The 13736-nt window shown below is 43.2% G+C and overlaps 1 protein-coding gene across 7 annotated transcripts in view; it reads right to left on the bottom strand.

Moving 5' to 3' along the window:
- CUX1 (cut like homeobox 1) overlaps positions 1 to 13736 on the bottom strand; it is a 264972-nt gene that overhangs the window by 40556 nt on the left and 210680 nt on the right. For 4 of the 7 annotated variants that reach the window (XM_081843440.1, XM_081843442.1, XM_081843444.1 and 1 more), the window contains 2 exons: positions 7057 to 7359; positions 4111 to 4173 (listed from right to left, as the gene is read on the bottom strand). The exons of 1 other annotated variant lie outside the window; for it this stretch is intronic. In XM_081843440.1, the coding sequence (XP_081699566.1) occupies positions 4111 to 4173; positions 7057 to 7359 (366 nt within the window). The remainder of the gene's footprint in view (positions 1 to 4110; positions 4174 to 7056; positions 7360 to 13736) is intronic. 2 more of the 7 variants (XM_081843443.1, XM_081843445.1) reach the window with 1 other exon arrangement.

Below are 13736 nucleotides of genomic sequence, written 5' to 3'. Positions count from 1 at the left end.
TCTTTTTTACATGGGGAAAAAACAGTGATATTTCCACTTGGAATATGTACCCCAGGCTGGCTGTTTCAGCAACCTATGCCTTATTGATCACAAGGCTTGCTTTTCAAACCCAATAGTAACTACAAATAGCCCTTTAGCTGAATCAGACCAAAGGCCTATCCAGCCTGTCACCCTGTTTCCTACAGTGACCTTGGAGAAGCCCATAAGCAGGGCACAAAGGCAATAGTCTTCTCCTGCTACTGTTCTGCGGCAACCAATATTCAGTGGTGCTCTCCCTCTGAAATTTAACCATCATAGTCAACTGCTGTAAATTGGCCTAATAGGAAGTTGGCATATACTGCTAGACCATTGGTCCACCTCTCATCATCCCCTGCACTGATTGACAGCAGCTGTTTCAGACAGGAGTCTTCCCTGGCTCTACCTGGAGATGTTTCTGTATGGATGGTCTTTTCCCTTATCCATCCATGAGTTGGTATAATCTACACACAACTTTTCCCCCATGAAGCTGATTATAAAATGTCCTAAACAAACAAGCCCCTTTCAAAGTTATCTGAGTCAGACATCATCGCTGCACCAGCGACATTCAAAATATCATTATGTGCTGTGTGAAGAACTTTAGACTGTCCTGGATCTCCTGCCAAGCAATTTCATCAAGTGATCTCCAGTGTCTATTCTTGAGACCACATTCACATACAAAGATAAACCTATTATGATGTGCATAAGCCACAATGGTCATAAGACCACACTCTCCTATCCCCTCACATGCTGCCAGGATGACAACTTTGGAAGCTCTAAGTTTACTAGACCAGGGCTTTCCATTTCCATTTCATTTGAACTGGGGGATAATGGTTCAACCCTAACTATGGCCAGTTTCAGCTTAAAAACAAATTGGTGTAGTATAAACACCGACAACTGGGACACACTGGAGAACAGCCTTGACCAAAGGTGGGCTTTGAAGACTCTCAAACTCAGGACAAAAGGGAGAAACGTGCTAAGAGGAAGGCATGCTTAGCAAACCCTCACCGTGATCAACTCCCACCCGGAAACCTATGTCCCCACTGTGGAAGGATGTGTGGATCCAGAATTGGCCTCCACAGTCACTTATGGACTCACTGTTAAAATCGTGTTTATGGAAGACAGTTTTACTCGGCTACGAATGATCACCAAAGAAGAAAGAAGAAGAAAAAAAACTGACTTCAAAGCATGGGACTTGCTTCTTTAAATTAGTCATAGCAAGTGCAATGTATGATCTACAGTCTCAATGAAGGAGGTAGCTGTGGTTCACAAAAACTGAAAGGAAAAGCTTCTGAAGTCTATCTCAACCATGGGAGAGGAAGAAGCAAAGGACCCTGAGGCTGGCTGCAGCTTTTGCACGTCACAATAAGCCATAGTTTATGGTGCAAATGCAGTCTATATTGGTATTTACCAGCACATCTCCATTGCTTAGAGATGTGGCTACATGTATATGTTATAATTCTGCGGAACTGCTGAAAGTAACATCATCTTCTTGAATATCTTAAGCTCTCATTAAAAAGGAGTCTACAAATATATAGTTAAGTGTGTGTGGGCAAAACCTGGTGAAAACTCAGAAGCTGATGGTGGATATAAGAACTTTGTGGCTGGAGTGCCCCTTTCAATGAGTAGCTAAGTGAGAATAGTGCAGAATAAATTACACAAAATTTAAGTGAAATTGGGCAAAATGTGTTCAATTTGTGTAATTTAGACAGGCTGATCACTTGGCTTTTCTCGATGCAGAGTTTGGTAACTCAACCCAGGAAACAGAGCAAACTCAGCCCCTATGCAGTAGTTACCGGTAATCAGAATGTGACCTTGTGGCTGCTTAACGATACAAGGCAAGAATGACCACACAACACCTGCTCTGCGCTGTCCGCCTCCAGTCCCTTGCCAGGCAGTTGAACGACTGAAGTTAAGACAGGGCTACTACTGTAAGAATCTAAAATTAGGGATCTCCTACATTTCAGATAATGGTTCTGGAGGCGCTGTGAATCCTGCCACCATACTTTAAAGTAGCAGCTGACCAGGAGTTTGCTGCTCCTTCCAAATATTTTTTTTATATTCCTCCCTCTATCCCAGGAGTGGGGAGGATGTTGCCCTCCAGAAGTTGCAGGAGTACAACTCCCATCCATCCCTGACACCAGAGGCCAACCATTTCTGGAGGGCCACTCAGGTTCCCCACCCCTGCTGTGTCCCTTCAAATAAGCTCTGCACCCCACAGGTACTTCTAAAAAGATACTGATGTTTTCACTCAGTGTATCTTTTGTTGTTGTTGCTTTCTACATATTTTTGCTCTTACACCCTTGCTGTACTCTGTCTGTCTGTCTGTCTGTCTGTCTGTCTGTCTGTCTGTCTGTCTATCTATCTATCTATCTATCTATCTATCTATCTATCTATTCATGCTTTTATGGAGCAGACCTCAGCAACAGGAGCATGTTAACATAAACATAACTAATTATAAATCATGCCTGTGAGACATCTGAAAGGACACCTTACTTAAATATAGGAAATCCTGCTAGTGCAGATTCACACAGTACCTGCTAACTATGTCATTGCTGGCATCCGGTTAGCTTCCAGCTACAATACAATGTGATTCTGTGCCCAGAAAAGAGCTCAAAACCATGGGTGGGGAACTTGGGACTCTCCAGATGTTGCTGGAATACAACTCCTGTAAGCCCCTAGTTGGGGCTGTTGGGAGTTTGAGTTCAACCAAATCTGGAGAGCTCCCCACCCCTGACTTAAATGGTCTGGTCTAGAGCAGAGGTCTTCTGCCTGTAGGAACAGATCCCTTGGCCACATTGCTGCTTGACTAGTACCACATATGGTAAACAGTGGATCCCATATTGCAATTTTAGTTTAAAAATTAATACGTTTGGGCTAAAGGTCATTCCCAGGTCTACTGGTAGGGAGTATCTTATTTTACTTTATAAAAATGTACATACTACTCGATTGTATGAAACCCTCTAAGTGGGCTTAGGGATTGCCTTTTTTTGTACAAAGCTCACTGGTGAGATCCTGCTCCTGGGCTCTTGGCTTCCCGTGACTATAAAGCTGACACTCTGTCCCTGTCAGCCCTGTACTTAAGGTCTTCCAATGAGAGCCTGCTCCAAAATCCAACTTACGGGGAAGCTAACTTCACCAGGAAGAGGCCCTCCTAATACTTAAGATTTTTAAAATAAATAAGTGTATTTATTTGCTGCCATCTCACAGAACATCAGGGCAGTGTACAGCAACTGAAAAAAAAAAAAAACACCCTCTAAAAGTGGAACGGACTCCCTCTGGAAGTTGCGGACTCTTCTTCCTAGGAGGTTTTTAAGCAGAGGCCATCCGTCATTGATGCTTAATTGATATTCCTGCATTGCAGGGGGTCGGAGCGGATTACCCTGGGGCTTCCTTCCAGCTTTACAATACTCTGATTCCATGAAAAGTAATTTTTATTTTATTTCACAACACTGATATACCGCTTGGCTCTAAAAGCCCTGATGCCCTGGAATTCCCTTCCAATAGGAGTTGGCTAAACCTGTAGCCTTTCAGATGCTGCTGGCCTACAAACTCCCATCAGCTCAGCCAGCCTGACAACTGGGAGGGCTGCAGGTTAGCCACCCCTGCCATGCAGCCTCCTCCGTGCTGTCTTTCAGGAAACGTTTTAAAAATTTGGAAAGTCGGATTCTGCCTTGCTACTGCTATGATATACTGTGATGTGCTGTTCTGTTCAACTGTACAATTATGTGGTTTGATCTTTTTTATCGTTGCATATAATTTCCACAATGTTGTTAAGGTGCGAGTGTTTGTGTGGAGTTTTAGAAATGTAGACAGAATGGGTTGGATCTAGAGGACATGTGTCTGCCGCGGGATTAGAAGAAGCCAGTTTTCCCCCCACCCCACCTCCTCCTAATCACAGCCTTGCTTACTAAGCCAGGTGATCACAGTGGTCTTAAACTAGAAAAAGAAAACAAAGGAGAGCCGCTAGCGACCTTGGCTGAGACAGATACAGACAACCAGGGGCCCCAAAACAGAGGTGCTTCCGCCCTTAGCTAATCTAGAGATTTAGGCAAACAGAGGGCAAAAAGGAAACATTGAAATATTGTTCCACACCTAATGCAAGGTTTGGGGTACATTTCTTGCCTCTTCTGCTGCGTTTTAGGCTTGTCAGCCACGCTGTAGAAAAACAAAAATCATGGAGGGGGAAAAAAGATTTATGTAAAGTGACATCAGAACAATAGTTAATAAAAGCACTTTTAAAAATGTTCCTCCTGCAGCACAAGAGGACACAGAATCAGGGACCCTGGTTTTCTGCACACTCTGAAACACGCTGAGAATTTGGCTTCCGGTGTAGAATCCAGAGGAGCCAACCTACTCTGGAGAAGCCCCAGTTTAATTTTAATTTTATTTTTAAAAGTGAGCAAGCTTCTAGCTCTCAATGATAGGGGGAAAAAAACTGAAAAAAATGTATTAATCTGTTAAAGTTCCTGAAACTAGAAGGGGTCTGGGTGGGTGGAAGGGGGGAAGGGATGATTTTACAGCTCCCTGATCCTAACTGCAGCCCACCAATTCACCCAGAGTACCCAAGCACCTCCTTCCCCTTTACAGACTTTGTCGCTGTACTAGTTTGCAATTTGGAGTACATCTTCTAGAGCAGGTGGCAGTGCCTTAAATTGCTAAGGACCCACCTTAGATTTTGCTGAGTTTGCATCCATAATCTGTGCACCCACAGTCAATTGTTTCTACCTGCACAATTGATTCTGCTCATAGTAAACCTGCTGCTTTTGGCTTTTCTGGTTGCAGAATGACTTACAGTAAACCAGCGTCCCTGCATATATAGCATGCAACGACAATGCATCCAAAACCCTACAGGCCCTCGTCTGCATCACCCTTTCAGACTGGCAGGATGTGACTTCACCCCAACAGAATGGGAAACCCATCATGTTAAGTTTGAGCAGTTTAAGCTACAGGTCCTGGCATGACTGGAGTACAGTCCCACAAATTTTAATAGCATTGAGTAGATAGCACATTTTAATCTAAGATGGCAGTCAAGTTATTCTGCAATTGGCTAAGAACTGGGAAGCCAGTATTACGGAAGGCTGCCATTTGGAAACAGTAGAAGCTAAGCTTCTGAAAGGGTCATATTATCTAAGAGAGAGAAAGGATACCTAAAGGGTAGCCGCATTTCTACATCAAGAACTGTACATTTTCTGATGACATGTACTCAATGGACCCAATTTACACCTGGTTTTGGTACCATCAGAGCAACTATGCTACGTTATCAGAATTTCTGTAACCAATACAGCTTGGTTGTGTAAATATGGGTAGATAAACATTATACACAATTTCTGCAGTTTTAGAAAAATGTATTTTTTCAGCATATCCATAGCTAGTAATATCAAATTAGTTTCTGTACTCCCCCAGTCTTGGGAGTAATAAGAAACTGATCAAAGATAATCTGCCTCTGCCCCACTCTACATGAATAAAATTCCCTGACATCTTAATTTTACAAAGTTACCAGTTTTCCCCCTTCACCGTGACATAACCAGTACAGAGGGATGCCTACAAATATGAGATCTCATTGTAAGGAATGTTTGTCATGGAGTATTGGCTCTTTTGTCTTATCCCGCAAAGCAGTGTGAACTGTGATGGTGACGGCTGCCAGCCTGCAACCCAACTAATTGTAGAGCGGGTCCCCCCTCTGGGTTGGGGAAATTGAGAGCAGTGTTTCCCAATTAGCTAAGTACTGGGAACTCCTGTTTTTCAAACCAAGTCATGGACCCCCTACTTTTGATAGCTTTATGGTAGTTTTTGTTATGTGAATGGTGCCACAGAACCCCTGGGTGGGTTAGGTCCGCAGACCACCAGTGGGGAACGGCTGATCTAAAGTGTTAGGAATCCATGCCAGTCGCTTCCTGTTTCTGCCCAACGGCTTGATCTCATGCTGTTCCAGTAATGTGCGGATCACGGAATCAGCTGGGATTGCTAGGATCAGGTGGGTACTGCCATGCTAGTGTCGCAGGCAAACAATCCAGCTGAGGCTGGAGTGGTCAGTACCTATGTGATCCTGGCTAACCCTCTAAATTCAGTCATCTAAGTATGATGGGATCCTGTCCCAGGGAAATCACAATCATGCCATTTAATGTAGTGGTTGAGATGTAGCCACAACTAAAAGGAAAGATATTTGTGAGAAGGACACCAACCACATCCTTCCTGGAAATCTGCCCTGAACCACAAGCCATGAATAAACCCTCTATTACTGTGCCACAATAGGAACTACCTCTGATAATGCAAACGCCGCCACCTAATCGATGGGTATCTAAGAGAGGCCTTGCTAGAAGCAACATAGAACGCAACATGCTCCATGCTCACATGTCATAATCACCTCACATAGAGTTCTTTGCCATATGGGTGGAAATACATACCTTCTTGATTTCCACCTCCAGGAAATTCCCTTCTTCCAACAACTAAAATAGCTATCTGGTCAGTTCAGCCGTTTCAGACCTGGAACTCACTTTTCACTGACTACAGCAATGGGCCCATTTTAAATGTTTACTCTGTATGCCAAACTTTTTGCCTGTTTCTCCTACTTTCTTTTTTTAAAAAAGAACAAGAAGTGGCAATGGTGCTAGTGGTGCAACTCATAGGAAGCTGGAGCATGACTCAGTTTTGGTCACACAAGCCACTGAAGAGCAATGATCCGAAGCATTTTTTATTTTTAAATTTTAAAGAATGATTCTGTATACTTGGGTGCTTTTGATTTGCTTTTCCCAAATCTTGGATTTAGTGTCCACAGCAACAAAGCCACTCATCATATAAAGAATGCTGAGATATGTGGCATTTGGATAATGACATAAAGTAACAAGCAAATTTTGCAGGAACCGTATTAACTTCATTTAGTTCATGGAATAGTTTCCAATTGACTTGCTCCTGACCCAGTTACCTGAGCTGGCTTTAAAAAGGTTCCTGTTTCCAACATTACTTATAAAAAACAAAGATTTTTTTTTAAAAAAAGAACTGTTCTCTTTGAACAATCAGAAGCAGTAAAAAGATATTTACCCAGGTTGTTGTCTGTGAGCACCTCTTTGACCCGCTTTGTGATGCCGTAGGTATCCAGTTCCGGTGACATAGCGACCAATTCTTGAATGCTGAGTGATGAATGGCCAGAGAGGGGCAATGGCGTTGTGGACTGGGACTCTGAAGCAGACGCCTCACTCGACTCCTGCAGCTTGCCCTCCTTACTTGTCTCTATGGCAGGACACGGCTGCTGGACCAGTTCCGTTAGGCTCTTCACAGATTCGCTGGAGCTCATGGGGGACTCGGGAGCAGGACTGCAACTGGCAGATGTCTTTGGGGTGCTTTCTGCAAATCAGCAGGGGAAACAAATAGGGAAAACCAGGGTTAGGCAAAAGACTACTTCATCAAGGTCTTCCTTCCAGACTTCTTATTGCTTATAAGAAAAGTCAACGACCTCATGTTCTCTAAGTTCACCCGTAACCCCTTCATTTCCCACTTTCAGAAATTCCTAGGCTTGCTTGCATGCAACCTGCAACCCCACAGTCTACGGTGCCATGATTTAAATACCAATTTGGAGAAGCCATCCTTGCATGTACATCAATGCAAAAAGTAATCAAACCTACATTTCAATGCTATAAAAAGACACACGTAGCAATTAACATGCAAAGCCTATCTTATTCTAAGGCAAACCACGGACTCACCCCCCCCCCCAACTCTGCCTGGCTGCAGCTTTCCAAAGTTACCAGCAGAGACTGAACCTGGGACCTTTTGCATGCAAAGTATGTCCCCACCATGTAAGTCAGCAGCCCTACATAATATACCAGGAGCCTGGCGCTCCATATTACTAGAACCCTTATTAGCTTCCGTATTATCTGAACACTAACACCTGGGTCGGAAGAGTGGAACAGTCAGACTTTCATTTTCTACGAAATTCTAAACACAACCAACAATACAAACGAAAAGCTTGCACCAGTGCAAGAACGTGGCATTTCGGTCTTCATAAAGTTGATGTAAGGATGCAGGGGAACCCCAAAACAATGCCACATTTCCCTTACTCCTCCTCAAGTGTATATATTCCATTTGTCTCTGGCATTTCTGCCATTTCCCAAGTTAGCCTTAGTTAAAGAGGAGGGTTTTTTGTGTTTCTTTTCGTGATGAAACTAGCCAAAACTGAGCCAGAAATGGCACCTCTTATTTTTTGCTGTTCAGCTGGGCTTTGCAAATGGAAGGAACCTTCACTTCTGGGGCTTCAGCTGGCTAGGGCGGAAGACCAGCTGCCCTTAGTGTGCATGTATTTATGTGCATTTTGCTGAGGAGGGGGTTCCATGGCTTTCATCAGATTCTCAGAGGGGTCTATGACCCCAAAAAGGTTGAAAACCCCTGTCTTAGGAAGGAGAATGCCTAGGGCATGAAGGAGACCAGGGTGGGTGGGGAGAAGGGAGGGTGGGCTTTTTACTTTAAAGCAAAGGGAGATCATGCGGGTGCTGCCACCTTGTGAAATGCCTGGAAAGCAGCAGGTTTTGAGATTTTTCTGCTTCTTCCAACCTTCTTCGTGCCAACAGAACTTATGCTTGCTACAACTAAGGAGCAAGCGACTCGAGAAGCAACACACAAAGGAAGGAGATTTTTATTTTATTTTTTAAAAAACCTCTTCCCACCTCCGCAGGTGATGGGCTTAATTGTTGGTGTTCCAGCTAAGGGGAATGAACAGGACTCAAGAAGCAACACAAGCTGGTTTTTAAAAGCTCCCTGTGCATCATTCCCTCCATTTCTATCTTTTTCACAGATCTTATGGCTGTTGCTCAGATGGTGACAGCAGTCACGAAATTGAAAGACGCCTGCTTCTTGGGAGAAAAGCAATGACAAACCTAGACAGCATCTTAAAAAGTAGAGACATCACCTTGCCAACAAAGGTCCGTATAGTAAAAGCTATGGTTTTCCCAGTAGTGAACGCTCTGCCTCATGAGACCAGGGCCCTGCAGGATCTGATTTCTTTCCGCAGGGCCTGTAAGACAGAGTTGTTTCGCCTGGCCTTTAGCTTGGAGCCAATTTGATTCCCTCCCTCCCTCTCTCTTTCTTTTTTTTTCTTTTCCTTCTCCTCCTGCGATGAGGCTACATTTTAATATTTTAATGTTCCATTATTTTAATGTTGTATTTTATTTTTGTTTTTAAGTTGTAATCATTCATCTTGTTTTTATTATTGTTTGTAAGCCGCTCTGAGCCCGGCCTTGGCTAGGGAGGGCGGGGTATAAATAAAAAATTATTATTATTATTATTATTATTATTATTATTATTATTATTATTATTATGTATGGAAGTGAGAGCTGGACCATAAAGAAGGCTGATCGCCAAAGAATTGATGCTTTTGAATTATGGTGCTGGAGGAGACTCTTGAGAGTCCCATGGACTACAAGAAGATGAAACCTCTCCATTCTTAAGGAAATCAGCCCTGAGTGCTCACTGGAAGGACAGATCCTGAAGCTGAGGCTCCAATACTTTGGCCACCTCATGAGAAGAGAAGACTCCCTGGAAAAGACCCTGATGTTGGGAAAGATGGAGGGCACAAGGAGAAGGGGACGACAGAGGATGAGATGGTTGGATGGTGTTCTTGAAGCTACCAGCATGAGTTTGATCAAACTGCGGGAGGCAGTGGAGGACAGAAGTGCCTGGCGTGCTCTGGTCCATGGGGTCACAAAGATTCAGACACGACTAAACGACTAAACGACAACAACATGGCTGTTGCTACCAGCAGTACATTAAAGTAGCCTTTAAAAAAACCCTCCGGCTTATCTCCCCCCCCCCCCCCGCAACCCCCTGCAATCATCAGGCTGAAATTGATGGGCCTCGTGATAGCTTTGCCTGCTTACCTGACCAGCTCAAGAGGAACAGGGGGCGGGGCCGGAGAAAATGGCCGACCGGCCAGCGTAACTTAAGAAGATAAAGGTTGTTCTGGATAAGGGAGGGGGAAGCAGGGCTGCATGTGTGTGTGTGTTGCTAATTATGGTTTAATATGACCTGGCAACTCTCCCCCTTGGTTGCTTGCCCCAATTTTGCCTGCTTAGTTCTGATGCTGCTTTTCGTCTGAGAGCCCTTGCTGTTTGACAAACCATGCATATCTCTGCATTTCCTCTATGATGCCCTGCATTTTCTGAAAATTGGTGTGTGTGTGTGTGTGCGCATGTGCTACTTATGACTTGATTTGATTTGACATGTGATAAGTACAGTGATAGCTGTTGCACATTTTTATGTTGGCATACTAAGTAAAGAAGTGGATTGTACCCTCGATACTGTGATGCTTGAAGGAATATTATTATCTGAACCTGTTGGTAAAGGAACTGCCTGGTTTTTTTTAATGGGATTTATTTCTGCCCTGGCAGCAGCAGCGATCCTATGCACCATGTAGCTGGCTTAAAATAAGTTACTGTTGTATTGTGGAACCAGCTTATTCAGTAATAATAGAGGTTCGTCACTGGTAAGCAAGGTGCACTCTGTACATGGTTTTGCCTTTTATTTCTGAGGCTCAAAGATACTAATTATGCTCCTCTCTGCTCAGATCTATATGAGGAAGCTGTGGATGACCAGGAGGGGTTGGTGGGGCAAATATAAACCTTTATTACTATTAACTTTGAGCAGGAACTTGAACACATTCCTGCTTACCCAGACATTGATGGCCGAAATATACCATTCCTGGCAACCTTGAAATTGTTAGCTGCAAGGATCTGTGATTGTTTTAAACATGTTATGTATGTTTTTAAAATGTTTTAGATTTGCTTTTAAACAGGTTTTTATTTTTAATTGGATTGTTTTGCCACTTTAGTGTTTATTGCCCAGGGCTCCTTCGGCAGGAACAGAAGTACAGAAATGTGAAAGATGAATAAAAAATAATACAGAAAAGACGGAGTTGTAAGTTGCAAAATTACCGTATTTTTTGCTCTACAAGACTCACTTTTTCCCTCCTAAAAAGTAAGGGGAAATGTGTGTGCATCTTATGGAGCGAATGCAGGCTGCGCAGCTATCACAGAAGCCAGAACAGCAAGAGGGATCACTGCTTTCGCTGCGCAGCAATCCCTCTTGCTGTTCTGGCTTCTGAGATTCAGAATATATTTTTTCTTGTTTTCCTCCTCCAAAAACTAGGTGCGTCTTGTGGTCTGGTGCGTCTTATAGAGCGAAAAATATGGTAGTTATCCTGCACACCTCCATTTGTGGCTCTGCTGCCACAATGCTAATAATTTATTTGCCACCATCAGCAATGCTGGGAGGAGGGGTGCTTGGTGAGAGCAATATATATGGGGAGGAAGGAATATGGAAATAACTCTCTCCCCATGTCTCCCTCCCTCTTCATCAGAACAGTGCTTTTGCTCAGTGCAGGAAATCAGAGAAATTTGGCATTGGGGCAGGGAGGGGCTCAGACACCCATGGGGGCTACATGGAAGTCCCCTAAGTGCTGCATACAGCCTGCAGGTTGCTCACATGTGCTGTATTACCAAAACTAAGATGAAATAACTCCCAGAATTCTTTGCTTCTGTCCCCTGCTCCGCCGCCCCCATCCGCTGGTATGACTCTATATTTTTATTCTTATTTCTGTTATTATTGCTGCCCAGTTTTTGACCTTAGATCAAGGTCAGGGCTAAAATGAAACTCTACATTGCTTCTTAATGAACGATCTTTCGTCAATAAACAAAAAGAGGTGTCGATATATTAACTTCTGACAGCGTAGCAAGAAAAGTGGCGTAGGAGTTGGGAAAGTAATTGCCAAAGGAATGTCTCATTAAGTAGTACAGACAAACAGTCTTGGTTTTGTTTTGGGTTTTGTTTTTGTCCCTGTATGGCAAACAAAAAAAAAACAACAGTGAGTATTAACATTTCTTTCAAGAACACAGAGCTGCCAGGACATACTGTCTGTCTCATTCTTGTGAAGAGCTTCACAAGAACTGTACTCTTCCAGAAGTGTACTCCTAATAAATCTGCACGCTGCACATTCTCCAATATTTCATGGGCAGAAATGGTGTGTCCCTGTAACCACCCTATTCTCAGAGCAAAATGATCAATGCTTCACTTCATTCCAAATTACTGCAAACTCCATTTACATTTCTTTTAAAATGGACCACTACTGTTTTTTGTTTTTCTTTAAGTATTTAAATTTCACTACGAGTCTGGCTGAATGTCCTGGTGGCAGAAGGGAAGCTGCCCACAGACATTTTGTGATCGTGTGTGCACTGACATGCACGTGCACTAGACTCGGCCTGCATTCTTTTCTTTTTTAAAAAATTAATCTTTATTGGTTTAAAATCAACACAACAAAAGCTTGAAAAAAGAAAAAAAGAAAAAGAAACAAAAAAAGCACAATACATCTCTTACAAAAACAACAATAGAACAATACATCACAAATTCACAAAAATGTTCCATCAACTTCCAACTTCCTTGATATAGAGTTGGCCTGCATGCACCCCCACCCCCCGCACTTAGAGCTATCAAATGAATGCTACTTTTGTGTGTACTAGCAGAAGTTTAAAAAACATTTCCAACATCTTCTGAAAAGACAAAATAGGGATAGGAGATAGAGAATATTGTACCTGGGATAGGTACAAGAAAGCGTGGGCTGTTGGAGTAGGGGCAGAGGAGATAATTATTTCTAATCTGTGCCGGTTTCACAAAATGCTCATTCTTGCATCTGTTCTGTTCCATTTCAGCATATATATATATATATATATATATATATGCAGGTTTTGGTGTCCTCGGGTGTCTTCCCGTGTAAAAGTTGGGGTGTCTAGGCGACGTTTCGACGAGGTCTCACTCGTCATCTTCAGGCTGGTGCTTTCGGCTTCTTGTTACTGGAACAGAGCAGGATCTCAGTGTTTGAGTTCCTATAAATACTGTAGAGGGGGTGTGGTGTATAGCCTCCAATGTTCTGGGCAGAGAGGAAGTTCCCAGGCTAGTGTGCCTTTTCTTCTTTTGTTCCTTAATTACTTGAGAGATATCTTGAGTGATTTCTTGAGTGATATCCTGAGTACCACTTAGGTGGGTCATTAGGTGTGGATTAGTTGTTAAAGTCTTTGTGTCTTGACCTCTTGAACTTTGTGAAGAGTTTTCCTGAGAAGATGGCTGTACTGTACTTAGTTGTGCTCTGGCTTGGCTTCGTGTATAGGGGCGAGCTGTGGTTTTGTGGCTTGTGTCAGCCAGATCTGTGTAGGGATTGCAGGGGGGTGCAGCATCCGGAGGTGCCACCATGGATTGGCTACTGGATGGTGTCTGTAATTCATCTGTGGAGAGGGTCTGGGTTTGGGTCTGGTGTGGTTGATTGGTGTTGGCGTAGAAACGTCGCCTAGACACCCCAACTTTTACACGGGAAGACACCCGAGGACACCAAAACCTGCATTCCTGTACCCGTGAAAATCTACGAAAGCATATATATATATATATATATACAGTACCAAGATTCATATTATCTTAATGCACATTCTTTTTTAAAAAATACACTGTGAATTATGCATTTTAGAAAGACATTTTGGTCATGTTTTGAGAAGAGAGCGGTATTGCAAAATTTGAAGACGTGTGAGACTCTAAGGGCAATTATTCTCCAGTACACACAGTTGTGGGAGGTGTGGATTAGGTGAGCTTGCCTCAGAATTCAAAGAAACTGAATTTCTATGTTAGAACGTACAGCACCTCCTTTTGTGTACAATATTTAAAAAATCCAGACAGAAAAGTTGTTGAGCAACTGT

This window comes from Podarcis erhardii (assembly GCF_964252035.2).
Source record: "Podarcis erhardii genome assembly, chromosome: 16".
NCBI lineage: Eukaryota > Metazoa > Chordata > Lepidosauria > Squamata > Lacertidae > Podarcis > Podarcis erhardii.
Note: the sequence above shows the minus strand (reverse complement) of the source record. Positions and strands in the feature narration are given on the sequence as shown.